We start from the raw sequence: 25,619 nt of genomic DNA on the forward strand, positions 1-25,619 counted from the left end.
ACCACCGCCTCCTGTCTGAGCTGCCGTAGCCTCCAACCTGTCTGCCCGCCTCCTCTCAGCCCCTCCAGCTCGCTCCCCACATACACTCTGCAGCCACAGCAATCTTTCAAAATCATAAGTTGAACCATGTCACTTCCCTGACTGAACCCATCGGGGTCTTCCCATGACATCATCACATGCAGTGTCATGTGCTCACATTTCACAGTCACAACCATTACACGTAACATCACACATTCAATGTCAGGCTCAGGGTCACACACAGGTTTTCATGAACTGTCGATGTCACTCAATGACACACCCTCGGTTGCACATTATCTCATATGCTTGGGGCACACACTCAGCTTCACAATTCAGTGTCAAATACTTCAGCCACAAACTCAAGACCGTATGTGTTATTACATAGTGTTATTTATCCATATTTACATATTTGATCCTCATGGTGTCACACCCTCAGTGTCACAAACCTGGTTATCACTCAGCATCACACAATCAATGTCACACAGTATCACAGCGTCACACACTCTGTGGCACATTCACTGTCTCACACAGTTTTCAACAAGTGGTGTCACACACTTGGTATCACTCACTGTCACACCCAGTGCTGTACTCAATGACTCACCCATTCTCCACACAGTATCCCATGATTGAGGTCACTTTCTTGATATCACACAATGTCACAAGCTCAGTATCACACACTCAGAAGACCCACTGCCCCACAATCAGTGTCTCAGTGTCACCTCAGCATCACCCTGAGTCCCACCAGCTCCCCTCCCCACCCACCCACAGGGCACAATCACCAGAGCTGCTGCCCCATGTCAAGGTTGTTTCCTGTTGTTGTGCTCCAAGTCCTTAGCCACTGCTTGTTCCTTCAAGGATTTCCTGTCGTCAGGGTCCCCGTCGGGCCTGGCCCAGCCTGGGATACACAGCCCAAAGCCCGAGAGCCGGCCAGCAGGAATCCTGGGCCCCTCTGCCCCACTCATTCTGGCTGGACCCCTGGGATTTTCCCCCATTCAATCACTCCGGGCTTGTGCTGGCTCCACTGAAAGGGCCTCTGGGCCCTGCCCCACTCCCAGGGTGGCCGGGCCTGTGCTTCCCAGGAGGGGCACTGTCCTGTAGTCAGGGACAAGACGCTGGTCTAGAGGCTCAGTCTGAAACTGCTGGGAGCCAGAGGAGGGGACTAGACAGTGGGTAGGGAGGAGAGAGTTAGGGGGGTTGAGAGTTAGGGAAGGCTTCCCACAGGAAGCCAGCTGAGAGTAGGAAATAGGAGGGAGAGGAAGAAAAGACATCACAGGTCGAGGCACCAGACAGGAGCCGAGGCTTGGGTGCAGGAACCCAGGAGAGAAGGGCTGACAAGGATGAAGACAGGAACATGAAAGAGGAGGTTATGTTGTGGGATTTGGAGAAAAAACAGTTTGCCCTATCAGCTCCCTCCTCTCCCCCAAACCAGCATTCAGATTCTGCCTCCAAGCAGGAGTCTCAGGGCACACCCTTCCTGCCCTGCCTTCGGGGGGCCTCACAGATTGCCCCCAACAGCTGCCAAGCCCCCTCACCTCCTGCCCCAGGCCAGCCCGCAGGAAGGACACGGAGAGGCCAGCACACGCTCCCCACACGGCCTGAGATAAATATTTCCCGGGAAACGGAACTTGTTCTCTCTGTGTTTACAGCCAAGGGCCAGGCAGGGTGGTGGGGGAGGGGACAGCTGGAGGAATCTGGTCCTTGGCCCACAGCGTCTAGTCCAGCGCTGCCTCATATCCCCTTTCTGTGTGCCAGAGCCAGTCCTTCCCTGCCTCTCTCTGAGCCTCCATTCCAATCCCTCAAGGGGCGGGTCCTCGTTGAGCCTTGGCCTGCCCACAAGCCTCTCCCAGGCTCAGCTTGTGTCTCCTCTGGGTGTACGTCCCTGGTACTGGGCTGCCTCCCCGTTCAGACTAGGCTTCTCTGATGTCAGGACCTGCATCTGCCCATCTCTGCCTTGTCCTCAGTTGATCAGGGATATGGACAGATGGATGAACAGACAGACAGAGAGACAGGCTGGGGTGGCAGCTGAGACCGCCTCCCTGGCTCCAAGTCCCTGCACACTCCAGGCCATGCAGCCCAACAGGTGGGCACAGACAGATGGCTTGGCCTCAGGGCCCCTATGGATGCCAGATGCTATGGCTGAGTTGTTGGCAGCAGCTCCCCTGGGGCCATGAGGGCATCATCGAGGCCACTTGCTTCTGATGTGCAGAATCCAGGAGGAGGCTGGCACATCTGCCAGTTAAAAGCATTCACTCAAGAACTGTAAATACGGGCCTGTAAAGTCCTGCCTGTAGCAAGCAACCCTTCCAGCCTCACCCCAACACTCCCTGCAGGCACCTGAGCTCCATGGGCATGTTGGCCCTCCTTCCAGAGAGACCCACAGCATGTCCCCTGCATGCCCTTGCACAAACAGCTCCTTTCACCTGCGAAGCCTTTCTCAACCCCCATGGCAATCCTACCTTAAATGAGCACCCTGGCTCCTGGCCCTGCCTATCACTATCTCACCATGCTGGGCCCACTTATTCACCATTGGTGGCCTCAGCCTCACCCCAGACTCTGAGACCAAGTGTTCTTCAGTCCAGGACTTAGGGGCAGAGAAGTTTTGGGAGCTAGGTTCTCAACACCGAGCCAGCTTCTTGAAGCCCCTCTCTGGGGCCGAGTCCTTGTTTCAGGCTCCTCTAGCTGCTGTTCCCAGTCCTGTGCTGGTCCTTGTTGCCCTCAGGTGGTCCTCTCAGAAGCTGACTATCAGAAGCTTCTCTGACTATCCAGCTGATCTCTGGTCTCATCAGTCAGCGGCCTTGACCTTCCCCATCCTTCAAAGTTCCAAGGCTTCCTCCTCCAGGAAGTCTCCAAGACTGCCACCAATCCAGCACCTTCCCCTTCTTGGAACTGCTCCAACCCCCTCATAATCATACTCATTCAGTCAAGAAGCATTTATTGTGTCTCTACTATATACCAGGCTTATGCCAGGTCTCATGTGGGCTCAGGAGAGACAAAGGAGACAGCCTTGGTTCCTACCCTCCCCCACCCCACAGGTGTTTACAACATGGGAAAGGATATATAACAACATGGGGTAACAAATTACCTGATTGTAAGCTCAGGAAAGCTTGGAGGCTGTGAGTGCCCAGGAAAGAGGGGAGACTGAGTTGACCTGAGGTAGAGGGGGCAATCTGAGAGGACTTCACAGAGGAGGTGACATCTAATTTGTGGCTTGAAAAGGGAGTAGGTGGAGAGATAAGGGAAAGGCACTCCAGAGAGAGTGGTCAGTGTGAGCAAAGGCAGGGAGGCCTGAGAGAGCTGGTGTCCTGGGAAGTGAGCACTGCCATGTCTGGGGGCAAGGGGCGGACATGAGGGGGCCCCGTAGGCAGGGCTGGCAATGCCACGCCAAGGAGTGTGGTCTTTACTTATTCCATGGGCAGCAAGAGAGGAGCCAGTGCCACTGGGCTGTGCATTCAGGTGCTTAGTGTGGACACCTGTGCCCTTGTTTATGTCTGCCTCTCTCCCAGCCCCCAGCTCAGATAGGGCTCCTAAGGCTCCGTCTGGGCCCTGAGAGCCAGCACAGAGAGGGCACTGACTCAGTGTGCTCAGTTCACTAAGTGAACTGCTTCAGCCCTGATAGCAGAGGGAGTAATGGCCCTGGCCCTAAAGGAAGATTCCTGACTGACCCCAAAGAGCCCCTCCCCCGGGTTGGCTGGCTGGCACAGGGGCCAGGGAGCCATCCCAGAGGGTGTGCTAAGCAGACACCCGCTGCGTGGGGATAGGTGCTGGCAGCTCTGCTCCCCTGGCTGTCATGCTGCCAGTGCAGGGGGACGCGCCGTGCCCACAGAAGTTCCATGGACCCCAGCCCAGCCCTGTGGAGCACCGTCTCACAGGGCACACAGCCTAGTCCTGGCTCCAAGGAGCTCACCGTGGAGGGAAGCAGGGAGGGTGCCCACTCCCTCCAAGGACCTGCTGTGGGCCAGGCGTGGGCCAGGCACCTCACACATACTGTCTTTGTGACTTCATCCAGCAGCTCTGCTGTGATTATGCCCAACAATTGTGATTATACCTAATAATGATGGAGCTTATCCCCTTGACAGGTGAGGAAATTAATGCTCAGGCTGGTGAAGGGACTGGCCCCAGAGCGAACACCTAGGAATTAGTGAAGCTGGGACTTGAACGCATGCCCATCCAGCCCCATGGTCTGTCCATCAGATGAGGCCATCTGTCTTTCCAGCCTCCACCCTGACAGGAGGGCTCCTCATCGTCGTCCCATCCCTCTTCCCTTTCCTTCCAGCTGTGCCTATAGTCGGAGCAACACCCTACGCGCTCCTCTCCCCAGTCCTGTCCTTTCCGTGTTGGGGAGTCCCCAAGGGCGGCAACCCATCTCTCCCGACAGGACTGAGTGTGGGCCTGGGCACTCGGGACAGGGTGCTAACTAAACCCATAAATGGAGCAGGCTCTGCCAAGAGACCAGGGTGGGTGTATGTGGGGGGCAGTACAGAGCTGAGAGCTGAGGGGTTCATAGCCTAAGATCCTCAGTCTGAGGGAGGGGGCATCAGGACCCAGACAAAGGAAAGATGGAGAGAGAACAGAGACAACAGGAGCGAACGGGGTTGATCCAGGGAGGCACCAGGTGAGGGTGAGGCTTGGCGGAGCTGGGAAGCCGGAGCAGAGCCTGAACTTGCAGAGAGCAGGGCCCAGGGCCTGGACAAAGGGGGCTGTGCACAGAGGCATAAACAAGGAGCCCGGGCCTGGCTCCGTGCCTCGAGGCCCAGCTCCCATCGTCCCGGAGGGTCTCAGCTTCTCTAAAGCCCTCTCCCTTCATGGCTTCCTGGGAGGATGACAAATACAGTCTTTCCTGGCAGGTGGCAGCGGCTGCTGAGACACTGCTGGCTCCCAGGAACGCCATCTGTCCCAGCTCTGCCCCCCCGCCCCCCTCTGAAATGCCATGGCCATAAATAAATTAATAATGACTTTCCAGGACCCCCTCCTCAGTCCTTTCCCCAGCTCCCATCTGTAGGGGCATTTTCAGTACTTGGCCCCACGTCCCAGCCGTGAGCCCATGTTGACCCCCCCAGGCCCTGTGTGAGCACCTTTCCCATCTTACAGGAGGGCAGGGAGAGAGTGAGGGTTGGGCATGAGACATACCCCGTCTCCACTCACAGCCCTGCCCCCGACTCACTGTTTGACCCCACCAGGCCTCAGCTGCCCGAAACATGAAAGGAGAATAACAGCCCCTAGCAAGGTTGTGAGGATTAAACAGGGAAGTGTGTCTAAAGCTTCTGGCACAGAGTAGCGGCTGATACAGCAGCAGCAGCCGTCCCTTCCTGCCAACCAGGGGTGGGCACAAGAACGGGCTCACGCTGGTCTTGCTGCTTGGTCCATTTTACACACAACCTTCCTCTGTGCCAACAACCCACCCCATTTCTGCTGCTCAAGGCCCCTCTGGGCACTGAAGATTCCTACAAGGCACCTAAACGCACCATCAGGAGCTGGGGATGGCACCCCTCATCTCAAAGGAAACGCACTCACTGAGACTTGGAAAGGAAAAACATCATGGTGCCTGGGCTCAGGTTGCTCACAGTTCAGAGGCAAAGACATACAGAGTCACATAATGGGGAAAACAGGGTGCTAATGGCACACAGACAGCAGAGTGCCCCAGTGTCTGACAGCCAGGGCAGGAGAGCTCAGAGGAGGGAGTGCGAGGGGCATGGAAGGCTTCCTGGAGGAGGGAGGCTAGAGCTGAGCCCAGAAGAATTTGGGAAGCTGAGGCAGGAAGAGGCCGGCAGGGGTGGTTCTGGGGAGGCCGGAATGGATGGACGGGGACTGTGCCCTCCCTGGGGCTGCAGAGGGAGCAGGGGGTTGGGTAACATGGAGAATTTTTGAGCAGAAAAGTGGCAAGCTCAGGTTTGTGTGTTAGAAAGAGCCTTCTGGCAGCCACATAGAAGATGGGGGCAGCTGAAAGCAGACAGCAGTGAGCCGTCTGGGGTTGGGGGGAGGGGGTGGAGAATGACAAGTTCCGGACTAGGACAGTCAGCGAGGATGGAGAGGAGGAGAGAGGAATTCAAGAAATACTCTGGGGAGAGCATCAATGGAGAATTGTTGGATGAGGGTGGGGAGGATGAGGAAGGAGTCTGAAATGACTCCCAGGTGACTTGAAAGGAGGGCCAGTCCTCAGTGGGAAGGAACCCCAGGCAAGAATCGGGTGCGGAAGGCGGTCTTGGTGGGGGATGACCCTAGGCTGGAGGGGGTAGGGCTGGGATTCGGCTCCAGCCTCCCAGTCCTCCCAGGGTTGGAGGCAATGCTCAGACTGACCCCCAGCCTGTGCCCCCATCCCCCCAAGCCCACCCACTCCTCCCTCTGCTGAGCTCTCACCTCCAGTCGGATGTCTCTACTTCCTGGGGGCACTGGCTTCTGTGCAAGGAGGTCTTGGCTGGCTGCAGAGACAAGAAGGCCAGGGGCTCAGGCCTACCAGTGCTTCTCCCCTTCTCCCCAGCCTGCCCCCATGCCCAGTCCCTAGCAGGCCCAGGGCCTCCTGCCCACAGGAGGCCTGGTCCATGGAGTCTTGCCTGATTGTGCCTTGCTCTTTCCCCACACTCCCTTCTTGCTTCCTGCTTTCTTGGGCACCTCCAGCTTGGCATTTTCTCTGCCCCTCGACTCAGAGAACAGGGCCAAGCTGTTTCTTTCACCCTGGGACTCCACAGAAGTAGAATCTACCACATTTTTACCCCTTCCCAGGAAACTTCTGCTTCTCTCTAGGGAACTTCACTACCCCTCTCTAAGCCTCAGTTTTACCATCTATAAAATGGGATTTGTAGTGTCAAGCTCACAGAGTCGCTGGGCTGGGCTCTCAGCTGGGGTTGCTATGAATCCTAAATGAAGGCAATCATGTGTGTGAGCCCCCAACCTCAGCCTGGTGCCCAGTTGTCTGGGCTCCAAATGGACCCTCCAACCTGCGTCTCATCAGCAACATTTCCACAGCCCCTCGAATGCTAGGGGACACACCAGGCATGGAGTCCAGAAACCCCAGCCTCTCCCAAGCACTGCCCAAGGGCTGGCTGCCTGTCCCCACCCCCACCCGATAAGCGCACGCAGGCACAGGGCGGGCACAGCGGCGGGGTATTCTGAGCCTGGCTTCATTCCCGTCAGCTGCTGGCCGCCATGCCAGCCTGGCGCGGGCGCAGGAGCTGATTTGATTTGGCAGCTTTGAAAGCATGTGGTGGGGACGGGGAAGGGGAGGGGGGATGAGACGCCCATCCTTGCTAGGAAATAAACAGCCTCAGGTACTCAGAGCTTGGGGGAGGGCACAGTTTGGTATGGGAGGTGGTTCTGGCTTCCCTGTCGGGTGCCCCACTCTTCTCACCCCGGCCCTGGGTGCCTGCCCATGACTGCTGGAATCTGTGGCTCTCCTTGGGTCACCACAGGGGTGACAGTAGCTGCACCTGGTGTGTGGATGCTTGTGCTGTGGCTGCGGCAGGGTGTCTGGTTGTCCCACATGTCTCTGTGTCCTGTGGGGTCTTCCTGTTCAGCCATGCTTGCAGCTGGGCCTGAGCGTCGCCCAGGATGACTGGGTCTGTGTGCAGGACAATGGTCTATATGTGGCCATCTCCCAGGGTGACCGTGGCCACATGGCTGGGCTTCCATGGAGGACTAACTGCAGCCCAGGGTGCGACAAGGTCGCCCATGTGCCTGAGTCCACTTCAAGGCCTGGTGTGCATTGGCTCTGGCCTGCTCCTTCCCTCTGTGCAATGACCCTGCTAACCTAGCCGTGTCCGGCAGAGGAAATGACGAGGGCCCAGATAAGTGCCTGACCCCAGGGCCCATCCCTTCTGTCCACAAACCTGAGCCTGCTTTTCCACACGGGCCTCTGATGGTCCACCCACTGCGCTGCCCAGAACAGCCCCCTCCCCTTCCCTAAGAGGGGACAGCGAGTTTCACTTGATTCTCCAACTGCCCCTTGCCCTCTGGTTCCATCTCCGACTTTAAACATGGGGGAGGTAGACAGGTTGAGGGGAGCCTCAGCTAGGCATTCATAGCGCCTCCATAATCCCATCCTCCTGCCTACCCCCACAGTCAGAGCTGGCCAGCTCACCCCTCCCAGAGGCCCGGGGTGTCTACACCATCCCGTTAATATGCTGCTGGCGCCCTGGGGCCCTGGCTCCACGGCCTCCAGTTAGAGAACTGCTGCGTGGGACCAGGAGTTCTGATTCTCTGACCTCAGCACTGGGAGGTCAAAGGTGTGGGGTCAGACCAGGATCCCAGTCCCAGGACTGTGTCCCAGACACCAGCCAGGAGGTCAGGGTAGGGCGGAACCTGCTTTGGGGAAGACGCAATGTCTCATCTGTCACCGCCTCTCCATTGTCCCACTGTCCCCTGGGGACCTCAGGGCTCTCCCCACCCAGCCACAGGAAGCTGAGCCCCTCCTGGAGACAGAAGGAGGGAACACTGAAGGAGGTGCTCCAGGACTCAGGGTAGACTCAGCCATGCCTTTGAGGTCACAAAGGTGGGACCTAGGCTCATAGAACTCAGTTGTCATGAAGGGGCTAGTGGAATAGAGACAGTCTACAGGGGGGCTCTGGGGAGCTTCCTGGAGGAGGTGTGTGGTACCTTAAAGGAAAAGAATACTAGGTTCCAGGACAGCCTCCTAACTATGAGATATAGGTTTTCACCTGGGACGTGCATGTATGTACTCATGTATGTACTTGTGTGTGTCCATGTGTGAATGGTTACACATCCCAGTCATGGAGTCCTGAGTTCTGGTCTGTGTCCCAAGGGCAGGGTATGCCCAAGATAGGGGTCAGCTAGGCAGCAGGCACAGTGACAGAGAAGCGACTAGTCTGGGCAAAGAAGAGGAAGGGAGAACAGCTCAGGTTTGAGGAGGTTGGTCTGTCCTCAAATCCAAGACTCAGGCCACCAAGGGCAGTATGCTTCCGTGACCTGGGCCCTGCCACAACCTACTGTGCAACTTCCCCTCTGGACACCTTCCCCTTTCTGAGCTAACTTCCTCACCTGAAGAATGAAAGCGTTGGACTTGATGGTCTACGGCCTTTCCAAGTCTACCAATCTTTTGAGATAGACTGACACACAAAGATTGTCAGAGCTAGAGGCTTTACAAGGATGGGGAGAAAGTTCAAGGGAAGCAGAGATGAGAGTCAAGGATGGGGCAGCAGCAAAAAGGCGAGCCCCAGGGAGGCCCATTGTGGGTCGGGCAGCTGGGGTGGGGTTCCCTGCTGGGGACCCCATCCTCAGGGCCAAGACAGAGGGTGGTAGACAATGCAGCCTTGTGGGTGACAAGGAAGCAGCTGTTGCCTCCCCATCTGCCTTCTGGCCTATGGGGGGAGAAAGATGGAGGGGTGACAGACAAGGGCTCTGCACCCCCCTAACCTCAGTCCTGCCTCCACTCCTGCTCCCCAGGTGTTCCAGGGGAAAGAGGGGAGCTGCAGGCAATGGGGAGCACCCAGGACCAGGAATCAGGAAGGCAGGTTCAGGTGCTGCTGCGCTGTGTAATCTGGGCCCGCTCCAAGCCTCCGTCACCTGATCTGTGAAGCCTCCAGGCTGGCACTCGTGCAGTGGTACTGGGCTTCGGAGGGACCCAGCCAGGACGGGCTCTCTAGAGGGCTGAGATCCTTCTCTCCTGCCTGGATGTTCCTTCCCCGACTCTGTCATGGGTGCTGAGGCACAACTCAAGAGGCAGCAAGCCACTGGACAGATGGGCTGGCTTTGTGCCAGGCTGGGCCATGGGCCCATGCCACAGGGAGTACCTATCAGTCATCAGCTCTCCAGGCATCCTGGTCTGGGACCCCATTTCCTTAAGCCTTTCTCACAGCCATTGCCAGGGCATGCGCAGGGTCCTCCCTCCTCAGCCTGCACTCAAGGGGTGCTGATGGGTCACCAGCTGATGCCCATACTACCCCGCTGGCTGCCCTGGCCTCTGCCCTAGTCAGAGGCCCTTGTACTTGGGTCCCTCACAGGCAGGGGTTTGTACGTTTCCATGTCTGTGTCCAGGAAGTGTTCATGTCCTGTTTTCCCCCTCAGGCCGGGGCTGCCTGGGAGGTGGGGCGGGGGTAAGCAGGCCTCTCCTTCCTCCACTGTCGCCATTTCTGCCCAGAGACTTTAGGGGCTGGGAGGCAAGGGCACTCTTCTCTCTGCCAGAGTTCTGAAATGGTGGAGGAATGGAGACAGGGGAATGAAGGAAATGACCCCTTCCCCTGCAAGCTTAGGGAGTGGCCGAGCTCACACACCAATTCTGTTGTGACAGGAGACAAAGCCTGTGGGACCCAGGCTGAGAGGGTCTCCATCAGCCCTAATGCCAGCCTGGCCCCTCCTTCTCTCCCTCACGGAGAGTGGGGGACACCCACCACCCCAAGCTATCTGTCTCCATTGCTTCTTGTTCTGTTAATAACTGAACATCAACATTAACAAGGCAGGTGGTTGCAGCTCTTCCCAGCAGCCTCATTTAGAATCATTGAATCATCAAATCATCAAATCCTAGAATCCTAGATTCACAGAATGTCTGCATCTTCAGCTCCGGGAGTCTCAGCATCTTAAAGTCACAGAATGTCAGAATCACACAACCACGCCTCCACACAGCCCTGGCTGGAAGCTGAGAGTGGAGGACTGCTAGAACCCCGTACACGGACAATGCCAGCTTCTTAGTCATCTATTCTTAGATTTCATACACCTCCCTGGAGATACTGACCCCAACTTCCTCCTGTTACAGGTGAGAAGATGCAGCCCAGAAAAATGGCCTATGCAATATCACAAGAGCTGGAGCTAAGCAGGGCCCAGCCCCAAGATTGCAAGATGGGACTTCAACATTCTGGTATTCTGGAAACTGCGCAACTTGTCTGAAAGTTACCCTCAGCTCTTGCAACTTTCACCGTTCCCCCTCCCCTACCTCTGTACCTAGGCCCCCCCAAATAATGGCAACCATAGATGGGAGGGAGCTCGAGGGACCAACTTCCTCAGGATGGGGGACAGGAAAAGCAAAATACCTGCCACCTGAGGCCGTCAGCTAGAGGACAGGCTCCCCAGAGGAGGTGCCCTGAACATAAGACCAGAGAAGGTCCTGGAGCCCTTGGGGCCCAGCCACATCAGAGGCAGCAGCTTCTAGGGGGCTGGATCCAAAGTAGAGAAAAGTGGTTGAGGCTTACAAGTGATATTAGAACCATTACGTATGTTTAGCATTTTCATAAATTTACATTTTAACTCATTTTGGAACGTATTCATACATTTTTGGATTTGAATTTTATTAAATATTACACTTCACGGATTGTTTTAATTTTTGAATTCTGAACACTCTTTGCCCAGGGCAGATCCAAGCCCCCATGCTACCTACAGAGGAGGACGCAGCAGCCCTGAGCACGGTCCAGGTCTCCCGGTGTCCATCTAGCCTTACAGCTCCTGACCTAAGAGGCCTTCCTGAGACCTCTGGGCCTTTAGAGGGCCCTGACACAGATCCAGGCATCTGCCCTCAAACCCTGTCTTCCCTCTCGTGCCTACCCTGACACTGGGGCGGCGTTCTCTCTCTCCCTTCACCCCTGTAGATGACGGGCTCCCTCCTCCACCCCTCACCCCTCTGTTCCCTCCCCTCCATCCTTGACATTTCCCCGTCAGTCTCATCGCTCCTTGTCTGGCCCACACTGCACCAGTCTCCACACAGGCAGCCCAGCCTCCTCCCTCACCCCTTCTATGTGCTCTCTACCCCTTGACCAATGGGTTCCCTAATACACAGGTCTGAACCATCCCTGCCCTGCTTTCAACACCTTGCCCGGTGCCCAGTTCCCTCTGGAATAAGCCCAAATTCCTTGACATGGCTTATAAGCCTTGCACAATTGGGCCCCTGCCAGCCTCGCCAGCCTCGCCAGCCTCGCCTCTTGATGCTTCACTCCCAGCCCAATCCCACCGACTAAGCCACCCTGACAGTCCAGGATCCGGCTCCAAGGGAACTGCAGAGCCACACTTTCCTCCCTCTGTCTGTCACCAGCCAGCCTTCACATTCACCATTCTCTCCTCATCTCGGCCCAGAGCCTTCTCCTGGCTCATCCCTTAGTTCTCAGTTTAGATAGACTTCCTCCTGGAAGCTCCCCAACTTGCCCCTCCTTCCCACTCTGGGCTGAATTAGGGGTCCCAGCTCTGTCCCACCATGGCTCGCGAGTTTTTCTCCACATTGCCCTCACCACACAATCTACCAGCATCAATCTTTGTCTGTGTCCCCTCCCCTACCCCATCACCTGCCCATAGTCAGCCCTGGTACCTAGGCTTGTCTACCTGCCATGGGGCATATGCTTTGTCACTCAGACTTGGGGAAATGTGTGGCAGAACTTTAAGGCACACAGCGTACCTTCTCTCTCTGTTAGGCACATGTTAGATTCTCACTTCATGTCCGCCTATGAAGGCCTGGCAACACACAGGCAGGGCTGGGGTGCTCAGAGGAAGTGAAAACCCCTGGGCTGGGCTGAGGACTTCCTGGAGGAAGCATCTGGGAGGACCCTCCATGTGTCAGTCCTAAGACAGCAACTGAGGACAGGAAGTCCCCAGCCCAGCCTGACGGGCATCAGAGCAAACTATCAGAGAGCCACCCGAGTCCGCAAGGAGGGAGATTCAGTGGCCAGGGCCCAGCACAGGGCCACTGGAGGGGTCGGCAGTGCATTCAAGGAAGGTTTCCTGAAGAGGGGGTACTTCTGGCTGGTTAGCGGCAGGGAAGAAGGTGGAGATGAATCAGGATGGAGAAAGTGGAGAGAGACAGAGATGTGGAAGAGAAAGCTCTGTCCCTTCTCGTCCTTCACCCCTGAGAGAAACGGGAGGGGGGAGGGGGACAAGCAGGAGGAGCAAAGAAGGCCGAGTCCGAATGGAAACACCATATCAGTGCCGACACCATGATCAGGGCGGGCAGGGATGGCAGAGGCTGGCAGGGAGTAGGTCCCCAGCTGTGGCTGGGAAACGTTTCCTGTCTCCTAGCCAGAGGGGTCATTAATAATCATTTACCCGCCACAGGCAGCACAGAAGCCAGCCAGGGAGCAGCATGGTGCTGGGGCCAGAGCCCAGCCTGGTAGCCAAGAGAGCTGTATTCTGAGACCAGCCCTGATACTTTGCTGTGAAACTTGGACAAGTCACCTGACCTCTCTTGGTCTCTGGTAAGGCTGGTAAAAGGAGGGTCTAAAGTGGAGGCTGCCTAAAGTTCCCCCATTCTAGTCTGGGCCTCAGTTTCCTTAGATGGCAGTTGGGCTGCCAACTCTACAGGGGGTTACAGACATCTGATGATTGATGGGAACATCTGGATTATGGCAAGTCCAGCTCAGGACACCTGGGATGGGCAGAGTCGATCCAGTGTCTTATGAGGCAGCCTTAGAGAGCCAAGTGCACATGAGGCTGGGGGAAACATAAGGGAGAGCCATCTGCCCAAGGCCTGGGAGCTGAGAGTGTGGCTGGGCCAGGACGATGGGATTTCTCAGACATGGAAGGAAGAGCCTCATGAGGCCTGTTTTGTAACTGCTCTGACCCTAGCACTTAAAAGTATGCCTGACTGGTATATAGCAGGTACTTGATAAATGCGTTTAGACAAATGAATGAGTTAATCTGTTAAATGAGACATTTGTGGAAGGAGCTTGGGATTTGGAAAGAGCTGCCTAAAAGATGATGATGATGACAGTGACGATGATTCTGGCGAAAGACAACGGGATGGGCAAAAAGCTTGGATGTGAAAGCTTGAGAAGGCTGGAGGCCCAGGGATGGCCATCCAAAGCCACATAGTATTGCTTGGAAAGGATCAGCTGCCTTCAAGATCTGTTCCCAGCTGGGTCAGAATCTTCCTCAGCCCCCGGCCATATTTATCTGTTCACCCAATACCCCCTTCAAGGCCTAGGTCAAGCCTACTCACTTCAAAGAACCTTCCGAAGGGCCCCCTGGCCCCTTCCCGACTGACTCTGATAGTCTCTGTGCCTTCCAGCCGTAGGCATGCTCTCCAGTACCTGTTGGCAGACTGCCCACTAAGGTTTCCTCATAGCTTTCTCTGGAGGGTATGACCTGGATTCTCCTACTGACTGGATCTCTCCCGTCAGACTAGAGGGTCCCCAAAGGGGTGACCAGGTTCCCTTTTTCAGATAAGCATCTCTGTGAGGACAGGGACTATTCCCCCCATCAGATGTGGGGTCAACAAAAGTGGAAACAGACTGAGGTCTTCCTGGTCGTCTCCCAGCCCAGGGACTCTCCCTGGGGGCCACACAGAGGAGGGAAGAAGACAGGCCAGCAATGCAGAAGGGGGTGTTTGGCTGCTCAGCACCCCAGAGATGATGTGGCACTGGGCCACCCAGGGGAATAAGACCTCATGGTTGGCAGACTCGTCCAACTTCAAGCCTGGCCCAAGGTGCTCTTGCACCAAGGAAGTGCCACTGGGAGTACCACCCAGGCCTCACTGCCTGTGCCTGAATGCGTCCTCTCTGTGGAACGCTGTGACATGGTAGTAAACACAGTGACCCTGCGACAAATGCATCCTCTCTCCACCCCCTCCAAATCCTGGCCCAAAACATGAGACAGGCTAAGAGGAAAAGAACAAAGGTTCCCGGACTGCGACATCGCCCAACGCCTGCCTGTCCAGCGCCTGCTCAGCCGGAAACCCAAGACAAAGGCCTTGGTCAAAGCAAGGAGGATGAAGGGCAAAGGGTAGACGCAGCCTGGCCTGGGGGAGCCATTCGAGAACGTCACTGGGCATCTCTGGAGACTTAATCAGGAGGGAAGTGAGGACAGGATGGCAGCCTAGCCCTCCCTGTACACACACACGTCACTCTACAAACATTTATGGGACACCTGCTGGATGTCACACACCCCAAACACTACATACCTCATTCCTCACCCCACATACCTTATGCACACACTCCCTTACCCCCTGCAGTAAATTCCACAGCCCGCAACACCCCCCGACAACCCTTATCTTCCTGGACACCCCACACACTCCTCACCACACTCGTAAACAGCTCACCAGGAGAAAAGATCACATAATTGACACATCACACCAAAAAGTCACACAGCTCACACACCCACACTTCACATCACACTCACACTCAACCTCCCATCACACACCTCACACGCCCCAGACTCACCTCTCCAACCACAGACACACACATCCAATTAAATTCAACACACACATCACCCAGACATAGTGACACACCCTGCATAGATAATGTGCACACCTAATGCCACACACATTTGTGGACACAGCCCTTCAGCATAGACAATCCTGCTTGCACACTGCTTCCCTCCCATGCGCACACGGGCACACATGTGCATGCACACTTAGTCAGCCACTCCTTGCCTTGGGCTCCTTGGCCCTGGCTGTTGCACTCTTTCCTTCCCAGAGTTGCTCAAACAGCCACCACACAGACACGTGACCCTTAAACACCAACACACAGGTCCTAATCTATTTCCCAAGCAAGCCCAGCTCATACACAGTGACTTTAAGCCAGTCACCTAGGCTGCAAACACGCTCAGGCACACACAGTTCCCCCCACCCCAACTCCCCTCTGCCAAGACACCAAATGAAACCTTTCTTCAGGCCCATACAGTGGCTATTCGTGGCTACACACAAAAATAACATACAGAACCACACAAGCAATCCCCACATACAAGCTGCCCCTACAACAACTCCACCCCACGATAACAGACACACAATCACATACACAGAAGTTCCCTATGCACACAGTCATATATACAGCTGGCACTCTACACCCACAACACAGCCTCCCTAGCCACACACAGCATGCAGTGCCATACACTCACAATCCTCACACTCACCATAAGCCCCTAAGAATCCCTCCAAATAATCCCACTCAGAGTGACACACAATACTACATGACACAACACACATGATCACACACAAGGCACACCCAACACATGCAACCCAGCCTGTACAACACGAACATGTACTCCAGATTCACCCAGCCCTGAACACCTCTCACCACAGGTGACTGACACCGTGCAGCCTGCTCCTCCATTCCCCCTACCCACACCCCCAACTGCCCCCAATCAAGACCAGGACAGCAGGGATGAGAGGGTTTATACATTATGAACCCCAACGCCCCACTGCATCACTCCACCCACCTTAGATCCCTGAGCACCACCCAAGGGCTGCGTGTGCCATGGTTAGTCCCTAACCAGCGCCCATACCATGCCATGCCTGACAACATGGGAGGGATGGAGGTCCTAGGGACACCCACTCTGAGCCTGTCCCCTCCTCACCCAAAATCAGAGGCAGGTATAAGGAGAAGGGATGACCACAGGGAGAGACCCTAGAACACAGATAGAGACCTAGAGAAATTGAGGGGGGGGGGGTGACGGACAGACCAAGAGAGCTAGGCACATGGGCAAAAGAGACCAAACAAGACAGAAACAGAGAGCAGACACCCAGGAAGACTCGGAGAAGCCAGAGGAGAAACCAGAGAATAAGGTGGGACCACCACACCCAGAGAGAAACAAGAGGAGAGGGTGAGATGAGCTGGAAAAGACTAGGGGACATTCTATACAGGAAGAAGGGAGGGAAAGCAGGGAGGGTAGGAGGGGGGTCCTGCAGAGGAGAGAGAAACCGTTTAGACCTTGCGGTAGGGTCCTAGACAAGGACTGAAGTCCAGATGTTTGCGTGTGAATCTGGGCAAGGGCAAAAATAAGACTGTGGAGTAATCCCCAGCTCTGAAGTGGGGGGTCCTGGCTGAGAGTTGGGGGCTCAGTTGTGTTCTGGATATGCCTGGAGTCTGATATATATATCCTCTTATATATATATAATAGTGCCGGTTTGGGCAGGGGTCCTCCCCTAATCTGGGAGGCAGGGGGTTCGAGACTCGAAGAGAGCTCTTGGTGTAGACTGGGGTCCCACCGTGAGAGTTCAGTGCTTGGGGTGGAGTCCAGGATCAGCACGGGGTCAGAGTCTAGGGTAAGGTTTGGACTGTGGGCTGGTGCTTCAAGGGCTCCAGGGATGGGCTGCAGTCGGCACAGGAGTGGGATTCAGAACTGGGGGAGGGGTCCCCACTCTGGGAGGGGTCCCCACCCCGAGGAGGGCTCAGGGACAGGGTGGACCATGGAGATGGCGACTGCACGCTCTGCGGAGGACCCGGCCCGGCTCTGCTAGACACCCGCTTCTCCTCGTGCCCAGCACCGGGGGCCCCCCTACCTGCAGGCTGTCGGCGCATGGCGGCGGCGGCGGCTCGTCCGGCTTGAGGAAGACCTGCTGGCCCCGCCTGAGAAATTGGACAACAGCGATGAGGATGTGGTGCAGCACCAGTACCATACTCGCAGCCGCCCGCCCGCCCGCCTGTCGGGCCGCCGCTGCGCTCGGTCAGCGCGTCCGCGACAGCTTCGCGGGGTCCGCGCGACTGTCCGCCTCGGCCCCGCCTTGGACCGCCCAGTCCCCGCCCCACGACCGCCCCAGCCCCGCCTCCCTTCGCGCAACCCTGGACAGCACCTCTCCGCAGGTCGGATCTTCGGACCCCCACCAGAACCCCTACCAGCTCTCACCTCCTTTACATCTCTGCTCTCAAGTCTCCCAGCTCGTCCGCTATTAGGATCCCGCCAGGTAGCCGGCACCCAGCCTTCGCTCCCTTCTCGTGCCCCCTTATCATTCCTTTCACTACCTCGCCGGGATCACCTCTCGGAGCCCCTCTCCTGTCTGATCATATCCTCTCCCCCCACCACTTAGAAAAGTCCTGGAGCCAGGCCAGAGACCCAAAGCCGAGACCAGCGCAGTGAGTGGGGGCTGCGGGGGTAAAATAGGGGGGAAGGAGCCGCTGATACAATACAAGGAGCCCTGGGCTTGCTCCTCTTCCCGGAAAAAGGGGGGGGGGAAATCAGGGAGAATTTTAGAGGCCGCTCCGAGACTGACAGGCCCCGGGAGCAGTAGCAAATCTGTGAGGGAGACACGTGCGCACACACGGACAGGCGCACCACTTCTGAGTGGGGGATCGGAACACCGGGAACCCAGCACCGGGCAGGCAGGCCTGCGTTGGCGTCCTCGCAAGCCGGAGACGGTGCTGGCCCCAGGGCCACACAGTCCATACATAGTTCGCGGTGGGACCCCCGCGTCCGAAGCGCAGTTCTCCGCAGAGCGGCCTCTGCGCTCAAGCGCCTGCGGCAGCCGTGACGCTCCTGCGCCCCCTGCTGTCCCACTGCGGCGGTGCATCCCGGCCCTATTCGTGGTCGGCCTGGCGGGGCGGGGCGGGGCGGGGGAGGGGGTAGGAAGGGGTCACCTGGGTCAGCTCCCTGCCGGGATCCACCCAATTCCTAGCCTCCACTTGGCAGATGGGCTGCGGCGGTGGGACGTGTCTGGACTCCAGGGTGAGCATGGCCTTTGCCAACGACTTGCTGTATGACCTTGGTCAGATCGCCTCCACGTTTCTGGGCCTCAGTTTTCCCATCTCTTTCACAAGACTGCCAAAAGAGTCAACGCTGGAAGGCAGCCAGAGTCCTGACAGCCCTTGCTGTGGTCTGACCTGAATCCTTCCCACTACACTGCGGGCCCCTCTCTCTGCAACTCTCCCTTCCCCCTTTGAAGGGTGACTCAGTGAGCCCCCAGCCTCCCAGACTCCTCACCTCAATGGGCTGATTCATCTGGGCCCTTTCTCCTTGGGGAATGATTCCCTCAATGTTGAATCACTAAGCCCGGTACTGGACACAGTCCAGGCACCTGGTACACAAGCTGTGCCACCAGCCCAGGGGGTGGCCCTCCATGCCAGGATTACTCCCACCTCTCTTTCTGAGGCCCAGCTCTGGACATGCTTCTTGTCCTGCTCAAAAACCTTCAGTTACTCCCTACCACCAGCACAATAAAGCCAAACCCCTCAACCTGACATGGCAGACCCTCTATAACAGTGGGTCTCAACCTTCCTAATGCCGCGACCCCTTAATACAGTTCCTCATGTTGTGGTGACCCCCAACCATAAAATTATTTTCGTTGCTACTCTATAACTGTAATTTTGCTACTGTTATGAATTGTAATGTAAATATCTGATATGCAGGATGTATTTTCATTGTTACAAATTGAACATAATTAAAGCACAGTGATTAATCACAAAAACAATATGTAATTATATATTGTGAAGTATTTATTTCTAATTATAAATAAATGAAATTTTGTCTTGAAGCATGGAGACGGATGGAAGAGCAGTGTCTCAGTTCCTAAGACCATCGAAAATATGTGTTTTCTGATGGTCTTAGGCGACCCCTGTGAAAGGGTTGTTCGACCCCCAAAGGGGTCGCGACCCACAGGTTGAGAACCGCTGCTCTATAACTTAGCCCTGGCTTGTTTTTCCAGTTTTGACCCTCTCGACACCATTCCTTAAATTTATACTTCCTGCTCATCTCGCATGGGTGAATGACTCATTCTCACCTCCAGGCCAGGCCTTTACCCATGCCACCCCACCCCCAATACCCTCCAGATCTGGTCAGTCTGCTTATCATTCAGGGTCCAGGCAGAGGCCCACCTCCTCCAAGAGGTTACCTTAGTCCTCTGGGTTCCCCCTTCTTGTGTCTTTCCTGGGAGTCATGTCTGGGGGTCTGGGGAGGGGTGAGCATCTCTGTCACTAAGTGATCCAGGTCCAGTCAATGTATTTTACTGCATCTTCAAACTAGGGGCAAGTTGTCCTACTTATTAACACTGTAAAAAAACATTACATGAGCTGAGATGTGTAAAGGTTCTAGCCCAGAAAAGAGTCTCCCTTTCTTTTTTTCTTGCTCTGTAAAGAAAGTGACCAACATAAGGGTTATTGCAAGGAGTCTGAGCCCAGTTCACGAACCTCTTGGGTAATCCTGCACACCTGTCACCAGGTCAGTGCTAGGCTCTGCATTGCCTGGGTGGGACACAGGTACCCAGGAGGTATCTGTTACGGCCACTGGCCAGAGCTATTTGTTCTTCAGTGGAGACTATCTCAGACCCTGCAGTCAAGAGCCAACCCTGGCCTGGCACAGCTGCCATCTCTTGGGCTCCCAGATCTAGGCAGGACCTGCAGAGCACTCCTCTTGAGAAGTTATTTCTTAAATCTTACTTGGTCTCTCATACTGTAGCTCAATGGCTAGCGCCCCAGGAACATGCTCTATGTCTCCCCCAGCTCAGAGAGATTTGTTTGTGTCAGTCCTTCAGAGTCAAGCACTCCTCAGAGTGTTTGAGTCCTAACTCTGCCATAGACATGCTGTGTGATTCTGGGCAGGCCACTGCACCTCCCTGGAGCTAATTGTCCCCATCTGTGAAATGATAACACACTAGGTTCAATACACAAACTTCTTTCTTTTGATGCTTGGCGGGGTGCAGAGCCCTTTTACAAACATCCCCTTGTGTAATCCTTGAAATTCTCCAATGAGCCCCTTCCCAAAAGAGGCAGCCAGGCTCCTCGAGGTGGAAAGGTGACAGGCCTTGTCTGAGTTCTCATGGCCAGAAAGTGACCCTTGCTTCAAGACTAGGACTCCTCCGCTCCCCCAACTTTACAGTCTGTGACTCTGAGCTGAGTTCTCACCTCGGCTCATGCCTTGGACAACCCCCGCCAATCCCAGATAGTGTAAAGTGTTCCCAGGTGATTCTAATCTGTTGCTAGGTTTAAAATCCTGAATTAGATGCACCTTGTCCCTGGTTGACCTTAGTCCCATGAAATCAAGGGTCAGGGGGCCGGCTGAGTGGCGCGATGGTTAAGAACTGGCTTGGGATGCCAGAGGGCTCTGGTTCGGATCCCACATATGAGGGCCAGTGACACTGCCCTCCACAGCTAAGATGCTGAACAACAGCTCGACCTGGAGCTGGGTTGCCCTGAGTCGCCGGGGACGGCGTAGGCTGCAGCCCCTGTGGCAGTGGCTTGCCATGGGCTACCGTGTGTAGCCAGCAGCCAGCGTGAGCGGCCAGCAGCCGCAGTGAGCGGCCGTCCAGAAGCCGGCAACTGATCTGCCTCGCCCGGGAAGAGCGCGATGATGGTGCCAACTTGGGCCAGTGAAGCAACGTCCTCCACAACTAGACTGAAGAACAAAACGACAGCAACTTGTCTGTTCCCCTTCCCCTAATTCCCCAGCACTGTTCCCTTCCCCCCAATACCCCAATAAAAATCTTAAAAAAAAAAAAAATCAAGGGTCAGGGCTGACCCCTGAGGGCTGAGTGTGCACATCTGGGCTGTGGGCCTTGTGTTTGAGGGGCTTTAACATTTATTAAGCACTTACTATGCCTCACATTTCATCTTAACAGCAGTATAAGGTAGGATCTATTATTAAGCACATTTTATAGGTAAGGAAAACTGAGGCACATAGAGGCTAAGTAACTTGTCCACAGTCACAAAGCTAGTAAGTAGTGGAGTCAAAATTCAAACCTAGGCTGTCTGGCTCCAATCTGTGCCTTAAATTCATGCTCCATCTCTTGAGGAAAGGCAGGTAAGAAAAACAGATTTTTCTACTTCTTTTCTGCCCAACAATGCAGTGACTGAGAGTCTTCCACCCCAAGTCCCTGAGCCCTCTGCCCACCTCTGCCACAAGAGTGGCTGGCCCAGCCCCTCTAGCCACCTCTTTTCATTTCCCCACTTTACGGGCAACTCTAAGCTGCCCAATGACCCAGCTACCTCAGAGTGGGTATTTTCAGAAAAGGTGACTCAGCCGAGGGCCTGGGTACTAGACCCACTTGACTTCAGGCCCTGTCCAGGAACTTCCCCCACCCCCCACCCCCCATGCCTAAAAATAATGACACCTCTGTGGGCCATTGCACTTACAAAGCACTTCCTCACCCAGGACTGGTGAGCAAACTTTCCTGCTAATCATCTCTCCATCTGGGAGTGTGGCACCAGCAGACCCTCAATAGACCCCAAATCTGTTCCCATCCCACATGACCATGTGTCCTGCTTCCATGAGCCTGGCTGGTGCCTGACATGCATCTATCCTGTTGCTACTAACCATGGTCAGACTCCTGGAAGCCTAAGTTCAAACCTGAGCCTGGTCCTGACATGCTGGGTGACCTCAGGCAAGGCTCTGACCTTCTCTGGCCTCAGACTTCTCAGCAGCTGTGAGGGTTGGCCTGGTTGTCTTTGAAGGCTCAGGCAGCTCAGGTGAAGGGAGGCAGTTTCCAGGTAGGCCTAGCTGGGCAGAAGACAGCTCTCCTCGGCACGCTAGGCCCAAGGACTGAGCAAGGACCAGATCCCAGTTGGAAGGCTCCTTAGGAAAAAGTGTGCATGACTCAGTCTCTCTATGACTTGGGGCAGAGCCCATGCTCTAAAAGAGGCCTCCACCATCCAAGGGGCCCTGCAAAGGGATAATCCAAGAAGCATCCTAGAGGAAACTTAAATCTCTGTAGGTTCTGCGTCTATCTAGAGACTGTCCTCAATATTTCAGCCCTGGAGAGGCCATGGGTGTGAGCAGCCCTTAGGTAGCGCTGTGTGTGTGTGTGTGTGTGTGTGTGTGTGTGTGTGTGTGTGTGTCCCGGCAACCAGGTCTGTGAGCATGATGTGGGTGAGGGCAGGAGAGGGTATGAGTACAGGTTTGTAAATTTGTATCTTTGTGAAGATGTGTGATATTTCCACGATATCATAGCTGAATATGGGTGTGTACACAGATGTGTGTGTATCTACAGAATGTGCATGTGTGTGTGTGTGTGTGTGTGTGTGTGTGTGTGTGTGCAGACAGGTGTGTGTGTGCAGGTGTAAGTGTATATACTCTGCAGATATGTGTGCACAGTTGTGTGTGTGCACAAATGTCCAAGTATGGCACATATATATGTTCATGTGTGAATGTGTGTGCAAATGTGTGAGTGTGTGTGCACCCAAATTCACACCAAAGGAGAAGTTGCCCATAGCCACTAGCCCAGATCAGCTTTGTGTCTCTGCCAGATGTGAGGGTGATCCTCACAGAGAAAGAATCTGGCCATGGGCAGGTGATGGGGACAATGTGGAACTGGGCTTTGGTAGGGCATGGACTGCTCCCAGAACCCCTGCAGCAGCTCTGAGTGCAAAAGAGCACAGGCTGAGTCAACTCAGGCCCATGGGATGAGCAAGTGAGGGTGGGTCAGCCACAGGTCTCATTCATTTCCATATCATTTCCATGTTATTTGCATACACATTTGTCTTGTCTGCAGCAGATGGCCAGCTCCATGACCCTAGAAGGTGAAGGGAACCTGTAGAATTCTAGTCCAGGACTAAACTAGGACCTGCTTGCTCACATTGGGGCTGAGGTCCAGGGGACTTGGCACACCTTAGGCCTTGGTATCTGCTTATTATCATCCACAAACCCTGAGATCCTTCTTCTACACAAGGCTACCCCAGGCCATACACCATCATAAACACACTCACCATCTTTCCACAAATACACACTCCCCTCACTCCTGCACATAGACACACACGCACTTCTACACAGACACACACACACTCCTACACATAAACATCCTATACACATGCTCACATGGCTCCGACACAGAGAGGCACAGGTGGGTATGCCTGTCCCAGTACTTCCTTTGGAGACCACTGGGCCTCCTTCTCCCTGATGCCCATACCTGCTGGAGTCATCTTTTCCTCACCAAGCCTGAGCCTGCCTCACCCACACCCACATGGCTCCCCATTGCCCACAGGATAAAGCTGGAGCCCTGGTATTGGCCTCCAAGGCCCTTAACACCCACCCACACCCACCCCACCTCCCGAAAAAACTTCCTTTCTTGCCACACCCACACTCTGCCTTCTGGTGACACATCCCTGCTCACCAGTCCTCCCACCAGCACTTCCCATCCCTCCTCCACACTTCTGCCAGGTGTTCGGCCTCCCCACTATACTGTCAGCTCCAGGGGACAGGACTCTGTTTTGCTCAGTGCTGTGGCCCAACACCTAGAACAAAGCTCAACCCAGAGGAATTACTCGAAAAAACATCTATCAACCATACAAATCAATGGTAGAAACTTCCTGCCAGCCTGGTCTTCCCCCTTATTGTGGGACTTGCCCAACTGTATTTGCTTCCCTGTGTGCCTCCCCCATCAGACCCCCTGCTCCTCTGGGAAGATCCCAGGGCGTGGTCACTCCCCCAATGAGGCACAGGGATGTCTGGAAGGTGGGGCCACCTGGCCCAATCACACAAAGCCCACCTGTCCCAAGGAAGAGGGCTCTTGACTACCTGCCCCATCGGAGCCCCTTTCTGAAGTCACCCTGATTGAGAATCCAGCCTCTGCTCACACACTCCCAGGAACAGGGAGCTCACTTTCTTTGACGCTAAACCCTTCCCATGTGAGAAGGCTCTGCCTGATGCTGACTCCTCCCATAGCACCATCCTGTCAAACTCGGATCATTCTGAGCCACAATTCCCATGGAAACCAGAAAGGAAGATGAGCAAAAGGAGAGGCAGATCCCAGCTTTCTCAGCAGTTCTGCCGACCTTGCCAGCTTTGGTCAGAGGTGGGAAAAGGAGCTCTTGGCTCTCAGCCTGCCTACCCCAAGTTTAGGCAAGTGGGTTCAAGGTGCTCAGGCTCCCTCAGCCCCAAAGACCATCCTCACGAGCCTGAGGCAGTGCAGTACAAGAAACCCTTCAGCAACCTCCACTGAACCCCATCCCCCTGAGTCCCATCCCCTCACGGAGCCCCCTTCCCCTCATTAAGCCCCATCCTCCCACTAAGCCCACTCCTTCTCTCTTCCCCTATACCCCTACTCTCCCCCCACCCCTGCAACCCCATGTTCCTCTCACTGGTGCATCCTGCCTTCCAGTCTGCAGGACCTTATGGGGCTGCACTGATTCCAGCCCTAGGATGATTCCTCCTGAGCTCTGTCTGGCAGGCTGGGTGGATGGAGGAGGACAGGCCGGTCCCCACCCAAGAGTGGCTGCCCAGAGTCCCACCAGCCCCGCGTTCCTCCACTGGCTATTCCTAAGCTGGCCCTGCTCCAAAGGTGCCTCAGGCTGCAGTCAGTCACTGACCCCAGCCCCCCATACACACACATACACACATGTGCACACATGCAGGCATGTGCAGTACACACACATACACACACACCAGGGCTGCTCGGAGCTGAGCCCATGAGGGCTACCAAGACATAAAAAAGTCTAAGCAAAAAAAAAGAAAAGAAAGAATAAAAGAAAGAAATTCTAAGCAATAAGGACCCAAGGCCCCATGCTCTGAAAACTCCCTGCCAATTCAGAAACTACCATGTAGGGAGGCCCCAGTGTGTGGCTTTGAGGTTCCAAGAAAGAGCAGAGCTTTGTGTTCTAAGAAAATCAGAGCCTCTATTATAATGCTCCATTTTTGAAGAGTCTGTGCTTCTTACATTCTATGAAAGTGAGAGCCTGGAGTCCTGAGAATATAGGCACCCAAGATCCTAACATTCTATTATTCTAACTGCCTGAGATGCCAGGACTCCAACACCAGGGTTTCTGCTCCTCAGAGCCCAGGGGTCTGTGGGTTTGAGTCTCTGTGAATCCCAGATAAGAGCGAGCCCCAGTGAACCCCTGCGTACGTGAGGTGCATTCCAGCCTACACCTTTTTGCTGACACCCTTGTCCATGCCTAGGGCTCCATTGCCCTCCTCTCTTCTAATTAAATCTTTAAAGGGGAAGGGAGGGAGGGCCAGCCGAGTGGCTCAGTTGGTTAAGAGCTCGCTCAAGAGTTTGAGCTCTGAGCAACAGCGGTTCGAGTCCAGCCCGAGCTGAGCAGCCGCTG

General features: G+C 55.2%; 1 protein-coding gene across 1 annotated transcript in view; it reads right to left on the reverse strand.

The window, feature by feature from the left end:
- Window positions 1-25,619, reverse strand: part of PDE2A (phosphodiesterase 2A) — a 106,433-nt gene that overhangs the window by 60,027 nt on the left and 20,787 nt on the right. Inside the window, exon 2 of the mRNA XM_019649322.1 lies at window positions 17,156-17,222. Coding sequence (XP_019504867.1) covers window positions 17,156-17,222 — 67 coding nt within the window. The remainder of the gene's footprint in view (window positions 1-17,155; window positions 17,223-25,619) is intronic.

Source organism: Hipposideros armiger, unplaced genomic scaffold (genome assembly GCF_001890085.2).
Source record: "Hipposideros armiger isolate ML-2016 unplaced genomic scaffold, ASM189008v1 scaffold_132, whole genome shotgun sequence".
Lineage (NCBI taxonomy): Eukaryota > Metazoa > Chordata > Mammalia > Chiroptera > Hipposideridae > Hipposideros > Hipposideros armiger.